Genomic DNA, 21,204 nt, shown 5'->3' on the forward strand with positions numbered 1-21,204 from the left:
CAAAGTGAAAGCATGTTTCAATGTCCATTAAACAAAAAGTAGAGTTGCTGCAAAAAATGAATAAAGGAAAAATTATGCGAGGAGTATGGCTTAGAAAGTCAACTGTATATGACATAAGAAAACAGAAAAAGGAATTTTTTAAATTTTTCGTGGATTCCAACACCCCACTCACAATGAATAACAGAAAAATTATTCGTTATGCTAAAAGAGATGATTGAATGGGTCAGACAGTGTCACAACGAGAGCATGCCATTGATGGGTCCAATGCTAATGGCTCAAGCCAAAATATCTCATGAAGAAATTAACTTCAAAACTGAGTGCACATGTTCAACAGATCGGTTAACTAAATTTAAAAATCACCATAGTATTTAAGGTAATCAAAAATTTTAGGGAAAAAGCTTCAGCTCATACTGAAGCTGCTGAACTATTTCCAGATGAATTCATTGAACTTATTAACAGTGAAAAGTTATCACCAGAACAAATTTACAATGTTGATGAAACTGCTCTTTTCTGGCAATATGTACTGTGAAATATCTTGGCAACGTATACAGAAGGCTCCAACTAGTGTCAAAGATTCTAAAATAAGACTAACAGTTTTGGCATGCGCAAATGCTGCAGAAACCCACAAGTGTAAACGTTTTGTAACTAGAAAACATACACGACCTCGAGCATTTAAAAGAGAAAAGATTTTCGCCGTTATTTACGAGGGCTCTTTTATTTATTTTTTTTAAAGGGTCCAATTGGTCTCTAAAGAAAAGTTTTGGGGAAGAAAAGTTCTGAGTACGTAGGGATTACATAAACATGCTTCAAAAAATAAGAGTCTCCCACCAAATGTGAATCGTGTTCAGTCAATCGATTTCTGCATGCTGAAGGAAGCAATGCAGCCGAAATTCATAGACGAATGAGCAAAGTGTACAGAGAAACTTTCATGAGCGACAGCAAAGTGCAGAAAAAGTGCAGGAACTTTGAAGCTGGACGTACAGATGTTCATGATGCAGGCAGCCAGGGAAGGAAGCCAGTGTCAACCGATGATCTTCTTCAGCACATGGATCAGGTGATTCGTGGAAATCATCTGTTCACAATTTTTGGTTTGAGTGATTTGATTCCTGAAATTTCACGGTCAGCTCTCTATAGCATTGTGCGTGAAAGATTCGAGTACTGCAAACTCTGTACGAGATAGGTTCCCAAGATACTATCTGACCATCACAAAACTCGGCAGATAGTTGCCGTATTAACCTTTTTCCAGTGCTATCATCAGGACGGAGATGAATTTTTGAACAAAATTGTCACAGGAGATGAAACATGGGTGCATTATGAAACTGAAGAAAAAAGAGAGCAATTGAAACAGTGGATGCATTCACACTCCCCAAGTTGTAAGCCAGTGAAGTTCAAGAGCACATTTTCCACCAAAAAGTGTATGGCTACAGTGTTTTCGGACCGAAAAGGCGTTCACTTGGAGGGATTCATGCCCCAAGCACACATCACTGCACTTTGTACTGCATGACTCTTGAACACAGGGTTCGTAGCGGTCCTTACAAGTGCTTATAAGTCCTTATATTTGAAAATAAAATATAAAGGCCCTTATAGGTGCTTACTTTTTCTTTAAAGCCCTTATTTTTTTGTTTTTAGTGCTTATTTTTTGCTTTTAGTGTTTTTTTTTTAATCCTTTGTTTTTAATGAACGTGCATTTTCCCCCCGTACCAAAGCCAAAACTAAATAAACAACTTTTCTTCCTTATATGCAACGTCAGATGGTGAATCATACTCCCGGAAATTGCTTTTCCCCCCTTCCTCTGCATTAATGTAACCTATGATATGCGTGAGAGTACAGATGGGTACACGTCGTTCTATTGGCCAAAGAATTGCGAAAACGGTAGAAAATTCCAGTACATTCGGTATTCTTTTCCTCCCACCCAAATACTACACACGTTTGAATTTCTATCAAGATTTTAATAATTTGCATTCTCGTTCCGCGTGGTCAGTTCGTATTCGCGTTTATTGTGATCGTTATGCTTATATTATGAGCATATGTATGAATATTTATAATAATATAGTTGCAGTAACTGCTGAAGTATAGATAAACTTCCAAAAATGGGTGTGTTAGCTTTCTACACAGATTAGCTTTCTAACGAATAATATTCGGAATGGCTTAAATAAAAGGAAAGTAATCGAATAGTCAAAATAATTTCATTTTCTTTGTCAATACATTATACAGTACGGAGATTGGGAGTTTCTCCGCAAAATCTCTAATATTGAAGCAGCAGACTTTTTTTTTTGTCACTGTCCAATCTCGATTGAATAGGACTAAAAGTTTTTGCGGTCTACCCAACCCAAGCGAAGATTGATTCTATTTCGGAAATTTAATATAGTATGTTGAAAATTAGAATCAGAAACACCCCAGATTAGTAAGTCTCTTTCTTTTCCTTTATTTAGTTCTTTATTCTCCGAATACCGGCAGGTGTTGATTCCGATTGCGTAATATCACATATGGAAGAATTACGCTGCGCGTATTGCGCAATAACGTTTGCGGTATTTTGCATTGATAATTAATTTTGATGTTCAGTCTGAGATTTGTTTATGAACACTTAAAAGAGTTTTACTGTGCTTTCTAAGCAGAATATTTCTCAGTTCCGTTTGTTTTTATATGATGCACATATCGAAATGTCAAAATCATTTATTTAGCCTAAATTTAAACCTAAAGAACGGCTACAATCTCCCCCACTCCTCATTTTTTCAGTTACTATCCGGAATATTCGGGAATTTCCGAGTATACGGGTTAGTTAAGCTTTTACTGTTAAAGGATGACTGCATGAAGCAATTTCCCGTCTTCTGATTTCAGAAATGTGCCTCTTTTTTACTTAAATTACTTTGTTTGGGATATATGTTAAGGGAAAACTGTTATGGAATGAAAATTTAGAAAAAGTTCAGAATTTTGATTTAAGTTGAATTATTTAAATATTAATATGAGTGGAAAAATAAATTGTATTTATTATTAGGTGCCAAACGAATACAATTAATATGGCTTATTATTATTTATTTTCTATATTTTCAGCTGAAATATCATCAATAAATTTTGTAATATAGTTTAGTTCTGCATGGTTTTTTTTTCTCTCACTTTAAACTAATTCTGTAAATTGAACTGTCATTTAAAATAAAATTTAAAAAAAGTTAATTGTTTTCCATTGTTGAGGTAATGCTCATTCTCCTAATAAATATTGCATTGCTCATATTTTAAATTACAAGTCTAATTTTTCTTTTAAGGTTATGCAGTTGTGTATAATGTAATTAGACAGGTGCTTATTTTTTCCTTAAAATGTGCTTGAAAAGGGCTTATAGGTGCTTATTTTTTTAACTAAAATGTGGCTATGAACCCTGTGAACATCTTCGAAGGGCAATTGAGAACAAGAGAAGAGGAATGTCGTCACCAGGTATTGTCCTTATTCCTGACAATGTGTGGCCGCACACTGCAGGTGAAACAAGGATCCTTCTGCAGCATTTTGGATAGGAAATTTTTTATCACCTACCATACAGTCCTGACTTGGTTTCCTCAGATTTTCATCTCTTTGTCCACATGAAACGCTGGCTAGCAGGACAGCATTTTGCCACAGACAATGAGTTGCAGACCAGCATACAGAATTGGCTGAAAACACGGGCATGTATGAATCGGAACGACAATTAACGTCAGAAAGTAGCTTAATGCTGTATCACATTACTGTCACCCTTTTTTTCAAAGGCAGTGTTCATTTCACTTCCCCCAGTAACCCGCAGCTTGCAAACGTGTTTTTTATTAAAACAATAAAAAACAATCTCTACCTGCTTTGGGCACAGAATACAAAAGGATCCCTTATTCACAATGTGCCTATCGCTTTTACTGGCATCTGCAGCTTATCCACTTGTATCCAAAATTATTCATTTTTCCGTGACATGGAATCAAACAAACATTTAGAATTATTCCTGAAGCTAGTTTTCTACATAACAGAATGCCAATTTTTCTCATTTTATCATTTATTTGCTACTCTTTATCATAGATGCTTATTTGCTGTGGAAGGCCATTATAAGTACATTTTTAGGATTTGTAAACAAATAATTTTTTCCAGGAAATTTCAATCAAAGAGCATCAGAGTTTAGCTGCTTTTTTGGGGGGCACGGGTACTGCTGTATCAATTTGCCACTATAATATAAAAAGTTTTTTTTTTTTTTTTTTTTTTTTTTTACATAAGATTCCTCTCTGCCATGAACACCTGTTACTGTTAATAGCTCAGCGATTGGGGGGGTGGAGGGACTCGAGTGGAAAAGTCACTGAAGAAAGATATTTCAATTTTAGTTGAAAGTTCAATTTTAAGTGCATGGGTGTTTTTTTTTTTTTTTTTTTTTTTTTTTGTTTGTTTCCCCATGTGTAACCATTTTAGGCAGTTTTCATTACTAACTCAGCAAAGAAATGAGGTAATATAAAACACAAACATTGCCCATTGCCTATCACAGAGAAAGTATAAATACTAAAAAGAAACTTGGTCAGTGCAGATCATATGTGAAACATATGATACCGGCTTTTCACAATGTGTGCTATTAAAAAGTCCTTTTTTGACAGTGGATCAAAAAGAAAATGTTTAAGGAAATCAATGACCGGAGGGAGGGGGGGTTAGATCTAGACCAAGTTCTCATATGCTGGTTTAATCTTCATGAAGGTGTGGAAATTTCTGTTGATTTATTAGCTGAAATTGAAGCACAAGTGTGAATATTCAGGGGTTTGGCTGTATCGTTTGAAATCATGATATGGCTTACAGTCATGCTGTGTATGGTGCCCACCGGTTACCAAGTAATCAAGTCACTAAACACGGGTAATTTGACCTAGGATTGATTCCAGGTGAACAGAATGGCTTTTCATGGTTTTCCTCATGTGTAACTTAGATACGAGCTAGTGTCCCTTAGAAAGTCCTCCATGAAGGTATCCCATCCCTTAGGCAGATAGCCCTAGCTTGCAATGCTAAAATCAAGTAAACTAAACCAATCATATGGTTTGCAGTGAAAAAACTTTCAGCAGACAAAGATATGGCTAGTGCATGTGTGGGTGAATTTGAAATATTTGCTAACAATGAACATTAAAGTATGTGCTGCACAATATATTCGAGAAAATAGCTAGGAAACAAGAAGAAAAACAACAAGGTCTACACTTGACAGTCCACCGTCGTCAACTTCAAGAATGTTCTATTTCATATGCTGCCATAACTCTGTAGAATTGTTTTTTCACTTGGACAAAAATTGTGTATAACTGCTTTATTTAGTTGATAAAAATTAATATTTCATTTAAGTGTTTAATTTTCTTTCTTCAGTAGGCTCTGCATACATATACTATACAGCATATATAACTATAACAAATCTCGTGCTTCTCAGAAATTTAAATACAGATTGTTGTACAAGTTTTTGCTTTATTACTAAACTAAACTTTTAAAGCAAGTTTCATACAAAGTCCTGGAAAGAAAAGTGAAAAAATTTTAGTTCATTTGCCACACAAAAATATAGTTACTATTTTATACAACCTTAGCTGTTTGCCAAAGGTGTGTATTTTTTGTAAAAAAGCCATTCTGAGTATAGTATTAGCATTTGAAAACAAATTATTATAATATTTTTTTCAGAAAATTTCAGGGCTTAATTTTTAAATTTAGAAGTGCCAGAGCCCTATGGAAGACCGTCAGCAAAGAGAAACAAGAGTAAATAAATAAATAAAATGACTATTAAACTTATTAATAATTTTAAAATTAAATAGTTAATTATTATTATATTAATTAATAGCTATTTAATTAATGTTTATTCATTGTTATTTAATCGATAATTATATAATTAATTATAATTTAATTGTTAATTATTAGATCATTAATTAATTATTATTTATTGAAATAATTAAATGATTAAATAATTAAAATTAATTTAAATGTAAGCAGATAAATCAAAATTTAATAAGCTATTTTTAATATAATTTTGTTGCTAAAAATAAAATATTCGAGATAAAATTTCTACTGAAATTGTTATTCAATTACATAAACAAAGTGCTGCAGCCTTATTTAAGGCTCTGGTGCACTCCGGCTAGAATTATGATCTATTACAAAAACTAAGAAGCACCGGGCTCCGGCCTATTTTAAGCTCTGAACGTGGGGGGGGGGGAGTTCTTTTTTCATCACAAAGTTAAATATACTTGAAGTATAGCTGATGAAAATTCAGATAATCTAAAAGCAGGGGGAAACGGAATGAAGGCGAAAAGGTATCAGTGGGTGGATACAAAAAAATGAGGGGAATCTTGGTGAGAGAGAGCATTCTGTTTGACTGTAGCTCTCTGCTGATACAATTATAGTCATCAAGCACATGTATGTCAGGGGTAAAATGAGTTCTGAATCTGACTCCTAAGGATGAATCTAAAATTTCTGGTTACGCTTTTCGCCCCCTCCCGTATTTGGTTACATTAGTGGATATTATGGGAAGACGATGTCTAAGACGTACTTGAGCAGTTTATCGCTGTCATTGTACTCGCTGTCACTTAACCCACATTTAAGAACACAAATTTTCCTTCCTGCAAGGATAACTAAGTGTAACCATTGATAACAATACACTAGATACGATGGCATGGTGAGAAATTTACGTTTTCCTAAACAAACGCCCCCAAATTTGTTGTCCTTCTTAAAGGGTAAGGTTTCCACATGTGAGTGAGGGGACTTTACTCTCATGTTCTCATGAGTTTGTATTTCTATGGAAATAGAGTACTGCAAGGTCTGCTTATTGTTAAACTAAAATGCTATGAATTATAATTTTTTTTCCCTTGAAATTGTGGTTAAGTTTTATAAAAAGAAGTACCGGAGCTCATCTTATTTAGGGCTCCGATGCGCTCCACCTAGAATTGTAATTTATCTTAAAAATTTAGAAGTACTGGAGCCAGGCTTCGGCACAATTTAAGCACTGGAAAATTTTAATCCAAAAGCATCAATGTTTGGCATTGAATGTTTTCTTTGATGTTACGACAAGCAATTTTTCACTATATGATAAAAGGCAGATTTTTTTTTATATAACATGTCTTTCTGCTTTCAACACCTGTTAATGTTAACAGCTCAGCTATTGGGGGGGGGCACCAGGCGGTAACATCACTGAACACTGTTAGTTCTACCTGAGTTCAATTTCAAGTGCATGGACGTTTTCTTTGTTTTTCCCATTTCATCCCTCCCTCATTTTCATCATTACCATTAAAAATCCTCCAAAAAGGCATTCTTTCCCTTAATGTTTCCGTGGCTCAGCTGTTATTAATATTAAAGGGAACATTAATATGGTGGGTGCTCAAGGCTGTTGCCGACAACAGGCGCAATCTTTCATTCCTTACCATGATGAATTTCATCGACTCGTTCTGTGTTACTGTCAGACAAGTGAGAAAAGTCACAATGACAACAACAGAATATTAATTTTCAAGGTATTTTTCAGATTTTTAAATATAATTCCTAGGTAGATGTAAAATTCCATCTCATATTGTCAATGAAATTTATTTTGACAATGCATGCATATTTCATAATTTTGCTAATTTGAATGTGTTTAAAATGTTACAGTAGTGTTTATTAATTTAAAATTTTCTTTGCTTTTTTCCCTGGCTATTCTGTTAATTGCATATCTTTTATTCTTAGGGCATTTGGAGGGCACCTAGTAATGAAATTGATCGCCCTGGCAGCTTTGGTGCTCATATGTATAGATCTGTTCATTTGCTGATAGAAGTATTAACTCAACAAAAGGACTATAATATGCTTGTATTCGTTACCCAACAATTGTATCGAACTCCAGATCTTGGAAAGTAAGATATTAAAAATGTAAAATCCGTAGCCTACCATTTAAGTGTAATATTTAATTATTCTGTTTGGTGAATGGTCACTAAAAACCATAAAAAATACATTTCTGATATATAACTGTTGTTTATCTAGTAACTTATTGGCTAGTATCATGTTCAACCAGTGGCTTAAGTCATGAAGTATGTGTAGCTTTTTTTCCCAAAATCAAAAACTTTTGGTTATGTAAGTGTTTTCTAAAGGCAAGCTTCCAAATTCAGTGGTGTAAATGCAGGCCAGAATTTCTGTACAAAAGATTGTGAATAAAAGTCGGCAAACTTTGTATGAAACTTAACTAAAGAGTTAAAATCTAGCTTCAGAAAGACAGCCAGGTGGCTTCCTGCCTATCTTAAATCTTCCAGTAAAGTAACATCAACTTGGGAAAACGTTTAAACAAACTTTTTCATTAGATCTGAAACTTGACACAACTTATATATAATCACAGAAAGCTTTGCTGCTTCTAAATTTAACAAAACACGAATGTTAAATTAAGAATTTTGTATTTTAAAATGTAAAAATTTGTGAGACAGTTTGTGTCTATAAAGCTTTGCCTCAGGCCCTTGACTCTCTTGAGCACACTCAACTAGCAAAGACTAAAGCCATTTCAAGTAAATCTAGTAGCTGGGCGAGAATAATATTAAGATGATCAGTGATCACTATCAAGTGTTCTCTTCTAAATTCAAAAACACTTAAATACGCTACTAATATGCATCTTGGTAGAAGTTATAATGGGTTAATAAAAATAAATTATCAAAGTTTGTGTATAAAAGTCTCAAAATTATTCTTAAGTAGATACTTTAACCCTCCAAGCAGCATAGCCATATGTATGCATTCAAAAATATTAGTTATAATCCTTTAAATATGCAGATGTGCATCTTAAAATATGTTTAGATAATTAATATATATTGGAAGAAAAGGAGTGAAGGTACAAAGTGGAAGGATCATCTTGAAATTATCAAGGAAATGTCATTTATTCAGTGCAGGACTCATTTCTTTTTACTACCAGCTGAAGTGTGAAATTGCTGAAGGGCATTCTTCGCTGATTCATGGATTTGTATTAGTAACTTAACTAAAAGGAACTCTCAGTTAATATCATTATTTCTTCATGTATGGGAAATTATTTGTTTCTATTATTCTGATATTCATTTAAATGCCATTTACATAAATATCATTGAACTTCAATAATCTCCATGCCATGAGATTATGGTTGCAGATTAGAAAATTTTGCTGATTATCAGTTATGTTTTCTCTTTCTGATATTTGCATTAAATTTGGATTATTAACAAATGTGTTTTGCAAGATTTTTTTTTAATTCAAAACTACTGTAATTTTTAAATACAATTATTTAAAAGAAAATAATGTCAATACAAAAATTTACTGGAGATAAAAAGGGATAAGTGTTTCAGAACTTTTTTAAGAAACTAGAGAGCTTGTTTTCGTAATTTTTTTTTTTTTAATACTGTATATTTACCAGCAAAATTGGTTTTAGATAAGAGAAAAAGTCAATTAAAAAAAACTTTAGAAAACCTTAGCAATTTAGATTTTTCCAGATTGAAAGCCTCTGTTATGTTCAGTAACTGTGCAGTTGAATTAAAAGCACTACTAGTAGTTAATTTTTAAAAAATGCTTGAATTGAAATATTGTATTTATTAAAAGAAATGTTACTTTCTTCGGTAACTCTCATCTCTTTGTCATGCTTTCAGTTTTGAATGTCTGAAAAGTCTCCAAAGTGCTGTTGTTAAGAGTTTTTCCACTTTACTGCTAATCAAACTTACTTCCTACATGAAATGTAAGCAAACCAGCTACAATATGCATTTAAATTGGAATTCAACTTCTGAAAAGTTGTGAATAAATAAATTCATCAGCTTTGCTAACCACTTAAACTCAAATAAAGGCAGTGCAATATATAACTAAAAGTAGAGATTTTTCTAAATCAATTCTAAATTTCAATTTACAAAATTTCATGATGTGTGTTTACTTTAAAAAAATAATAATAAAATAAAATAAAAAAGCTCTTATTTGTGCAAAGAAATACTAAATGACTTCAGTAATAAAATTAATTAACTTTTTCCATCAAAATATGTCATAAGTTTAGTGTGTTTTTGTTTTAAAATATGCTACATTTATAACATATTGTTAAAGAAAAAACAGATTAACCTATACATATAAGAAAAAATTGCCATTTAATATGTCATACTGAATTTTCTGAAAACTGAAACTTTGTGCCCAAAAAGTTAATGCAGATTTATTGTATTCATGTAATTAGTCACAGATAGATTATCAAAATTCTACTGTATAACTTATATAGATACCTTATTTTAAATATGTCTTATTATCCGTACAGTTGTAATGATTGTTTTTAAAAATATGTTTTGCTTCTAGAAAATACATGCGAGATACAGATCGGGTTAATTTGGTTAGAGAAGCGTATGATTCATGCGTAAATATCCTGCGAGGCCAGTTGAATACTCTGCTTCAGGAAGAACCTCCTCCCGAAGAAAGTAGACTTATCTGTTGTCTCTTGGAGATTTACAGGTCCTGCCAGACTTTGTTGAAATCTGGAATTTATGTAGATGAAACAAATGAACTTCTTGTAGAAGCCTACACGATGTACAGGATAGGGGAGGTCTGTATATATGACTTAACTTTCTCTGAAGTGTTTTGCTTGCCTCATAAATAATAGCTTTACCTAAAAAGTAAAATTTTATGTTGATTCTGCTGTATGCATCTTTTAACACAATTAAAACAGCTTTTGAATAACCTGTTCTACTGGGGAAGAGAGTAAAAGAAAAGTATATTTCCTATATATATATATATATATAAAACTCAAACATATATATATACAATGGCGATGTTAAGAAATAATTGACGACCTTAAAATTGACTATTCTAAATTTTATGTTTTCCCCCTAAGTTCATCCTTTCTCCCAAATTCGAGATCTTTCCAATTTGCATAACAGTGCTTGAAAAAGGTAACTAAAACTAAAATTAATCAACCATAGCTTAGCTTAACTTATGCAGCTACATAGTATAAATACTGGTCACGAGAAATGATGCCTTCCTTTACTCCTGACTTCAGCTGTGCAAACAATTCTGTACTGCTATGCTTGTCTATCTAAAATACGTATGTCATACTTTTAAAACCCATGTACATAAAAAGTTATTGTATTCAACTTGTGATTGGAAAGTAATTTATCTCCCATAAGAGATGATTTGAAATGTGTAAAAATAAAGATGGTGATTTGCCGAATTTAGTTTTGTCAACATCTTTCTGCATTTTTCACTAAGCCATGATGACTGTAAGCTGCTAAAAGTACCAGTGTCTTCTATGCAGATTAAATTATTTTTATTATTATTATTATTATATATACACTCAAGAACCAAAACATTATGACCACCTGTCAATAACGAGTTGGGCCACTTTTGACGCACAACACAGCTTCAAACCGCCTTGGCATGGATGCCACAAGTCCTTGATAGATGGCTGGAGACAAATTGTACCAGATGTTGTATCAACGGTCACGCAAATCCGAAATATTGCGAATTGGTGGTCTTTGACCTCTGAGCTGCCGTCTCATGACATCTCAAATGTATCCGGTGAGTTAGGCGGCCAGGACGTTAACTGGAAATCAGCATCATGTTCCTGGAACCACTCCAACACATTTGTAGCTTTGTGACACGGGGTGTTGTCCTGTTGGAACATTCCATTTCCAGCTGGAAAAACAGAGGCCATGTAAGGGTGCAACTGGTCCACAATGACGTTCAGATACCCTGTAGCATTCATGATCTGCTGTACCACAAACACTGGTCCCAGAGACGCCCAAGAGAACGTTCCCCAAAGCAGAATACCACCACCACCTGCCTGTGTATGACCTACTGTGCATTGAGGGAGCAACTGTTCGCATGGAAGACGGCGTATCCTGACACGGCCATCGGCGTGATGAATGACAAACCATGATTCATCTGACCAGGCAACTCTCGCCCACTGATCCATGGACCAGTCGTGATGTTCCCGGGCCCAGCGTGGGCGCAGTTGCCGATGACGCTTGGTCAGCAAAGTCACACAAGTGGGACGTTTGCTGCGTAGCCCCATATCCAACAACAGTGTCCGCTGAACAGTGTGCTCTGATACTTTTCTACTTGGCCCTGCATTGTATTCGGTTGTCAACTGGGTCACAGTCTGGCTCTGGTTTTGCTTCACCCATGCGAGGCAGTCTCCGACGACCTTTTTCTTTGATAGCGTGTGGACGTCCAAAACCATGTCGTCTACTGCTGGTTTCACCGTCATTCATCCACTTTTCATACGTACTAACAATTGTAGATCACGAACAACCCACGAATCGTGCAGTTTCGGAAATACTTGTTCCGAGCCTTCGAGCCATTACAATCGGCCCTCTATCAAAGTCCCTTAGATCCGCAGCCCTTCCCATCACACACAGAAGTAAGTGAAAGAATGATTCTTCAGACTCTCCAGCAGCAGCAGTAAAATACCACTTCCACCTGATCAAGTGCCTTCCACGTCATCCAGGCGCATTCATCGCAAAATGTAGGCCTGGTCATAATGTTTTGGCTCTTGAGTGTATATATATATATAAAACAATATCACAAATTTGGATTTAAAAACAAAATTATCCCAAGTTATTTTCATGCAATAGCTGCTGAAAATTAATCAGTATAACAAAAAGTAAGAAAATTAGAGCCAATTCCACAAAAACCCAAAAGAAGTGAAATTCAATACCATTAAATTTCAAAATTCCCAATAAATATGCAAAATTAGAAAAATTAAAGAAACATGAAAAAATGAAACCTAAAAAAGTATGAAAACTACAAAAAGTGAATGCATTGGAAGAGAAATGCAATCAAATCTGATATAGTGATATCAAGAGAAGATACATCAGGGATTCAATTGAGTCTGAAAGAAAGCAAAAAAAAGACTTCTAGCACCAGGTGTTAGTTTATTTGAATTTGGCAAATCACAAGAGGGCTATCTGCCTAAAGAAAGGGATGCATTGATGGAGTGCCTATCTAATGGAAACTAACTTCAATTCATGTTATCCATGATGAAAATCATGAAAAACAGCCATGCAGTCATTGCATTCTCCTAGGATTGAACCTCGGACAAACTACCAGGAGTTAAAGGTCGTAATTAGTTAGCCATTGATGAGGTGGCAAATCACCAGAAGATTGTTAAAAACTATCAAGGTATGGCATTGTAAGCATCAGTAGTATCAAAAAAGGATTATATGGTAATATATGGAAGAGAATTTTTAAATAATTTATGAGATTCATATTGCATTCATCCAAGGAGGGTGAAACAAAATCATAAAAGAGGTATAAGAACATTAGTCTAAATTGTAATGGTATATTTAAATCTTTGTGAACTTTGTCAAAAGAAAAAGCATTCAAGAAAAGGTATTATTATTAAACCAATTAAAAGCAGTGAATTAAAGTTGAAGTGTCAAACCAATCTGATTGACTTGCAAATACAAGCAGATGGAAACTGTAAGTTTATAATGGTTTATAAAGATCATTTAATGAAATTTCAATCAGTTAAGACTATTAAAAGCAAAATGAGCTGTGAAGTTGCTTATCTGCTGGATGTGTTTTTAATATTTAGAGCACAGTGCATCTTTCAAAGTGATAATAGCCGAGAATTTGCAAATAAAATTGCTAAAGAAGTTTGTGGAATTCATTCAAAGTTGTTCATGGAAAGCCAGGATATAGTCAGTTGCAAAGTGAAGTTGAAAGAGTAAACCAAGGCATTGAAAATATGTTATCCTATTGGTTTGAAACAGACAATACAATGAAATTGTTAAAAGGAATAGCATTAATTCAGCTTATGAAAAATAGAGCATATCATTTGGGGGTAGACTGCATTCCATATGAAGCTATATTTGACTGAAACCCTAAAGTAAGCATAAGAACCTACTTACCAGTCAAAATTTCTCAGTAATTACAAATGAAGAGGATCTTACTTAATTTTAAAAAATGAGTCTAATAATGATTTTCAACTTTAGACGGTAATCTCAGCTGAGGATGAGGATATAAGTACAATGACAATATGGAAGTGAAACTGGATGATTCAGATAAAGGCTTGTAGTCCATAACTATTGCATGTCCAATAAAAAATGGAAATAAGAGTGTTGGACAAATAAAGGAGTGATGTAATTCTGATACAGCAAAGACGAGTGATGAAAGCAGAAAAGCAAAATGTTTCATTGATGCTGAAATGGAAGATTTTGGAGAAAACAAGGAAGGCTCTTCCTTTTTCTCTTAATGAGGTCTCAAGAAATATTCCAGAAGCTTGATGCTGTGCTAAAAGTCACTAAATAAGCAAGCAAAAGAAATGGTATGGCTTTCAAATTTAGAATATCCAGCTGTGAATATAGGAGAAACTGCCCATATGAGAAAACCTGAGGTAAATAGGGTTAAGGCTAATAGCCGAAATACTATAGGTGTTATAACTTCTAAGAAAAATGAAAACTTGTATAAACTAGGTACAGAGCATTGCTTAAGTCAATTATATGCAAAGAATGATTTTGCTATCTGCAAGGAAGCTCTTATTTCAATCATTAGAGCTCCAGATACTGCATAAGTCAGAGAATATGCTTATAAAATTATAATTTACATAGTCTTGGATTTCAGTAGTGCAACTGTACGAGCAGTTGTAACTCAAATCACTGCAAATGTGAAAAGTCAAAAACCCTTTTAACCTCAGAGGCAAGTGAAGTTCTTCTTGTTAAAGTAAATTAGTTTTTTAAAATTGTAATAATGTTGTATTTGTAATTGCAATTTTTAATCCCTTTAAAGTATCTGTGTATAATGTAATTTGTTTGATATGGTAAATAATGAGTGCATTTTATAAGTAACAGTAATTATTATTATAAAGCATTTTTTTTTTAATTGACCAAATTTTATTTCTAATAAAACTATCAATGTATGAAATTTAATGCTTCTCATATTGTATGACATTACTTTAGAATTTGAGGTTTCAATTTACTAATTGATTAATCACATTGACCAAACTTTACTTGTAATTATTAATATTTACCAGTAAATGTGATTATGGTGTAATTTTATTACATTCAACAAAAAAATGTGGTTATTATTAGTAATAACTAGCTGTTATTAATACTAATGACTTTACTTTACCCATAAAATAAATATAATTCTTGTATAACACTCTCTTACATAACACTTCAATGATTAATGTTTCAAATTTGGAAAATAAAAACTCATTATTACCTATAGAGATTAAGTTTGCACCAAAACGAAATCATCTTGAACCAAGTTCTCAACTGAGACATGTTGCATTCGCTTTCTGCTTTGCTTGCTTGTTAAAATGCTGTCACTGCATTTTTTATAATGTTGCCTAATAAAAACAATATAAAAAGTTCTTCAAGAATGGGTATATAGTTATGTCATAAAAATATTACTGCACCTGTGTTGGCTCAAAAGTTTTTGTCAATAAGAATAAAGAAATATTAAATTGTCCATTACAATTGGAACTATTTCGTTTTGCATTTATCTAGCACCAATATCCAAATTACTTAATTCATATATATATGAGTGTGTAAGATTTGACAAAATGCAATAGCTGCTTTAAGAAATAATTCGCGACCTCAAAATTAACTATTCTAGATTTGATGTTCTCCACCCCTAAATTCATCTGTTCTCCCAAATTCGAGATCTTTCCGTGTTGCATAACAACCTGAAATTAACCAGTCGTAGCTTAGAGTACTTTCTGCATCTACTTAGTATAAATACTGCTTTCCAAACAAATTACGGTATTTCTTTCCCTAGCTTCCACCTTCCAACATGTGTATGCTGCTATGCCCACCTGTCTAAAATGACATTGCCCCCTTAACCTGTGTTCATAAGAAATTATTGCAATTGCTTATGATCAAAAAGTATATTGTCTATGAAGAATGATTCTAATGTGTCTATAAATAAAGATGGTAATTAGCTGAACTTGGTTTGGGCCAACATCTTCCTGTCTTTCCACTCGACTACCGAAAGCTGCTAAATGTGCCAGTGTTGACTGCGCATCAAAATTACTACATATATATACATACATGCACAAGATGTGGTCATTTATTTCCAAGACTGATCTAATAACTTCAGAAAAACCTTATATGAAATACATACCCATTTAATATGTTTCAAAATTAACTTCCACCTGACATGATGCACTTCTGTGATCGGCTGTATAAATTGTTGAAACAACTTTTAAAGTCCTCTTTAATATGGACATCACCATTTTCTTGATGGCTTTGACATCCTTAAATCTTGTTCCCTTCAGAAAATGTTTCAGTTTTGGAAACAAGAAAAAATCTGCTGATGCTAAGTCTTGAGAGTATGGAGGATGCTGCATCTCCATAACCTCATGCTGAACAAAAAAACCACTTTAAGGTAACATAACGGGGGGCCAAGCATTGTCATGCAAAAGGAGCCGACTCTCATTTTGTTGAAAACGAGGCCTTACTGTGCAGACTCTTTGTAGATGTCTGGCAAGAACTTCTGTCCAGTGTAAAACTATCCAGTGACAGTCTTGTCATGAATAACAAACTCATGATGAATTAGTCCTCTATTAAAAACAGTGATTAATATTACCTTCATTTTGGTGTCTCGGAATTTTTTTTGTCTTGTGGAGCTTGGAGACCGCCATTCAGAGCTCTCTCATTTGTTTTCAGGGTCGTATTGGTAACACGAAGACTCATCTCCTATTACTTTCGAATTGAGGAATGCAGGAACCTTGCATTTGGAGTCCTAGATCTTGCCAAAATTTGCCATTCCACCTCCTTGGAAATATTCAGTTCGTTGGCAAATAATTAATCAGCGATTCAAAGTCACAGGCTCACAAACTATCTCAGTTGTTTCTGACTTGCACATGGAATGGGGTCATCCAGTGTGTCCATTATCTTCAACACTTTTGTGGCCATTCCAAAAATGGCTAAAACATTCAAAAGTGCATGAAAAAGATAATGCTTCCTTTCTATATATTTGTTTCAACATTTCGTAGGTTTCTGTGGCAGTTTTTTCCAATTTGAAGTAGTATTTAATTTTAATTCTGGGTTCCATTTTGACTTTGACAATCAAAATTTAACACCTACATTTTAATGTGTGTGTCAAGATCAACCACTTTTTACGAATGATGCCAACTTTATTGGTCATGTGCAGATAAACGATCTTCCAAATACAAACATTATCACATTCTATTTGATTTACGCTTCTCTTACAATTATATATATTTACCCAATAAAGAATGAAATCTAATCTTTGGGATGCATGTGCCCATTAGTACTGAGAGGGTTAAAATTAAACTGAAGGGAAAAAAATATAACACAAAAATATTTAGAAGAATAAATTTGTATCTATGTTATTCTGTTTATTGTCCTTTTTATACAAATTTATATACATAGTGATGAATATTGCTATTGAAATATTGCATTTTATTTTCTGAGAATATATTTGCAAATGCAAATAATGTAAGGTATGTTAAATCATATCTAGTTTAATCATTAAAATAATCCATGTTAATTTGCAGAGTAAGAGTAAAGACTTATATTCTGTGTGATATAGATCCTAACTGTAGTTAGCTTTAGGAAAGAAAAGAATAATTGTCAGTATTTATCAGTGGATTTCTTTATAATTACTTGCTGATCTAAAGTTTAAATAATATTTATTTAATATCATTATAATCATAGCATCTGTTTTTCATCCCAAATAATGTTTTAAATCTTTTAATCTTATATCAAGAATAAAATGAAGTAGTATAATTTAGAACTATTAAATTTGAATAGTGTATATTGATAATGTTGTAATATATTTAAATTTCATTTTTAAGGTGGATCCTCATCCCTCTGTTTTGGAACAAGCTACAAAATTTTGCCAACTTCAGCTTGGAAAGTCTTACCCTGTAATTATTATTATTATTGTTACTGTTTTTCATATATTGATTGTAAAATTTTTCTATGGGCATGTTATATGAGTGCTTTGAAAGTATTTAACAAGTTTCCGTAGAAGATATGTGAGTCCATTTCAGAATTTTTCTTGTATACTTCTTTATTATTAAAATCCTCCAGATACCAGACGGCATATGTAAATTCTAAAATATTTTGTGTAATATCTTTAAATAAGTATACATTCATGCATTTTGTAATAAGAAATTAAGGCAGTATTATGAAAGAAAATAATTCCAGGTATAAAGTATAGAAGCTTGACTATCTGTGTCGAGCTTGGGAAATGCCCATTGTGGGACACATAAAAATTCCAGATAATTGAGCATATAAAAAGTGCAATTCCTGATAGAAAAGCCAAAATCAATAGAGGAAATTTCTGATTTAAAGGTAAAATATACAAGATTTTGAGGCATATAAACCCAATATATTTCATAAGCCTTAAACATATAAACATCTTATATAATTATGATTCTGACCATGAAAGTTGGCAGAGATGATCTCATATTTATGCCAGTCGTTCCAGAAGTTTAAAGGGAAAAATCATAAAATCATTGTTTATTTAGTTAGATGATCAAGAGATGCAAGTTACAGATGCCCTTCCTAGGAAAAAAAGTTTGTAATTTTTTTATCTCTTTTCAAATAAAATTACATATTGTGCCCGTTAATGCACAATTTCTTGATGCCAAGATCCTGTGATTTTGAAAATATTGTGGCAGATGTTGTTCGGTTAGGGAAAAGTCCCAAATTTTAATAAAATTTTCAAAATATGAGGAAAAAATTTATGAATATTAGTTAACTTATAACTTTCTTTACAAAAACTAAACTGCCTTATCAAGAATTAATCAAGTATAAATAAAACTAAGCCGAAAATCTTGTGGTGTTATGGCATCATGCTTTTCAGTTCTTAGCAGTAAATCTCATTGTTTAGTAACAGTGCAGTATATGTCATTTTTAATAGCTTTAGAGGTCTCTCATTTGCTTAATTTTGCTTCCTGTAGGCATTTGTCTTATAGGAGCAGTCTTTTATTTGAATTTTGGAACTGGTTTCAACACCTTCTTGCACGCTTTTTTTTCTTTAGTGTTTTCCTGCAGTACATAAAGTTTTATCAAATTTGTTCTGTCTGTTAAAAAATGCTTATAACTTTACAGTTAATTTCAAAAGACAAAATAGTGATTAAATATTCCACTAATTTTGAACATAGCGTAAAGTCACACTATTACTTGATTGTGAGTATCTTTCTCTTCCTTATATTATGTAGAACTTGCTGCACTATGCAGTAGTCTTCTGAACTGACCTTCATAATATTATACTCGTTTAAGCATTATAATTGTAATTTTAAATTTAAGAACACATTTGAAGCATCTCTGTCGAAGCTTATATAATATGTAATATCATATGTAAATCCGTGAATCTCAAAAAAATTAAATGTTAATTTTGATTGACTATAAAGAGAAGTATAAAGATTTGTATAACATTTTCCAGTGGTGTTATTTTACATCTTTAATGTGATAAGTAAAATACATTTCTTATGCTACATAATATACGTTGATTGAAAATTTTCTAACTCTAGCTCTGATGTGTGCAGTTGTCTGCATCAAAAACAAAACCAGTGATCAAATTTTAAAGTAACATACAGTTGCAGTCTTCTGATTTTTTTAAAACTTATATATTCATATAGTATTTTTTATATATTAATCTTTACTTAATAGTAAAGATTTAATTTATTGTTTGGCTAAAGCATATATTATTTCTATTTCTTAAATGACAAAATTACTGAAATATAAAACGAATTTGAAATGTTCAAAATGTATGTTTTTTCCATTTTAACTCAGTTTTATTCCAATTTTAAAAGTTTAATTTTTCTACATTCTCATTTCATTGTCTCATAAATATTTAACCTAAATATATATGCTAATTATAAAGTTTCTGTTAAAATATGGTATAGGATTATGGGAATAAAAAAGTAAATATATGATTTTTTTACTTTCATATAATCATTGTACAGTAAAAATCTCAATCAATAAAATTTAGTAGAACTTTTTGTTTTCTAATTGCCATGCTTTAATTAGTTAAAGGAAAATTTTGTATATCTTTCTGTAAAAATTTATGGGAAGATATTTCAAATTATAGACTTCCCCCCCCTAAAGTAATTAGGGTTTTTGAGAAAAGTTTTCTGAGCAGCTTCATGACAGGTGGATTTTTATGTGTTTTGGTCATTAAAAGTTTTAGTCATTTTATCATTTTAGGTAAAACAGATTGTTAAATGCATAATTGATCTCTTGAAAATATTATTATATCAATAAAATTTTCAGATGAAGATTTGGAACTTATTTTAAACTAATTAAATGTTAATGCTTGCTATGCCCCGCCCCTAGAAAAACTATATAAAATGTTTGTTTTCTAGTGGGAGAAGAAATTTCTACACTCGCAATGTTAGCACTTTTTTTTTTTTTTTTTTTAATTTGTATTTTAAGAAATTTTGTGATAGGAAATGTATTTGTGTAATAAAGATTTTAAAATTTGAAACTTATATATTCTATATTTTCAAACACTCTGTGTATTTCCCATTTTAATCATGAAACTTAAATTCATTTACTGGTGATACATACATTGTTACATGTTACTATTTATATGCATATGTCAAAGTATTCTGTTTGTTTATTAATAGTGTGATTTTCTGTATAGGGTATTCATGATTCCTTCAAGACCAGTAGCTCCAAATATTCCACTATGACAGAACTAAATGAAAATAATATGAATGTTTCTATGCCTTCAGCTGGTGCTTATACCCCTGATGCTTGGCAGAAAGGTAAAAGATGATGATAAACATATTGTTTCTGATATTTTCAGATATCTAAGAAAAACATTTCTGGTGTACATTGATCATTGGGAAAGAAAACTCATATGTTTGAACAATGGAAGAATTCATGCAAATGTGTGAAATGTAATTTATTGAATTTATTTTATCCTTTATTCATGAGAATTTCTAAAAATATAAGTTTAAAAACAAAAATAATATTTAAAAGAAGAAAATTTGGTTATACTATATATTAAGCTAAAAAAGTCGATTTTTTAAAGCAATATACTTTTTGAATACTTCAAAAATATAGTTTTTTATCAAATAGCTTTCATGTGTGATAATATTTAATTTTTTTAAATTTGATCTTTGTATTTTTAATAATGAAACCTAAAGGAATCTCTAATTTTTTTCTTGTATATTTAATTCTGAAATTAAGTTATTAATTCTAAGGAATTAAATTTTGCTCCTTATCTTTTACGTTTGCTAAAAAGCATCATTTCTGTTTATTTATTTTTTGTAAATAATTCTGTGTATATATGTTAGTATTTATGTTTGGCATGGTTAATGTGTCTTACATTTAAATAATTTATGT

At 32.1% G+C, this 21,204-nt stretch overlaps 1 protein-coding gene across 1 annotated transcript in view; it reads left to right on the plus strand.

Moving 5' to 3' along the window:
* Window positions 1–21,204, plus strand: part of LOC118206141 (calcineurin-binding protein cabin-1-like) — a 195,928-nt gene that overhangs the window by 165,759 nt on the left and 8,965 nt on the right. Inside the window, exons 39-42 of the mRNA XM_085825897.1 lie at window positions 7,655–7,818; window positions 10,232–10,475; window positions 17,697–17,768; window positions 20,498–20,621. Coding sequence (XP_085682023.1) covers window positions 7,655–7,818; window positions 10,232–10,475; window positions 17,697–17,768; window positions 20,498–20,621 — 604 coding nt within the window. The remainder of the gene's footprint in view (window positions 1–7,654; window positions 7,819–10,231; window positions 10,476–17,696; window positions 17,769–20,497; window positions 20,622–21,204) is intronic.

This window comes from Stegodyphus dumicola, chromosome 10 (assembly GCF_044657685.1).
Source record: "Stegodyphus dumicola isolate Sdum_Otavi_A_Nest chromosome 10, ASM4465768v1".
NCBI classification, from domain to species: Eukaryota; Metazoa; Arthropoda; class Arachnida; order Araneae; family Eresidae; genus Stegodyphus; species Stegodyphus dumicola.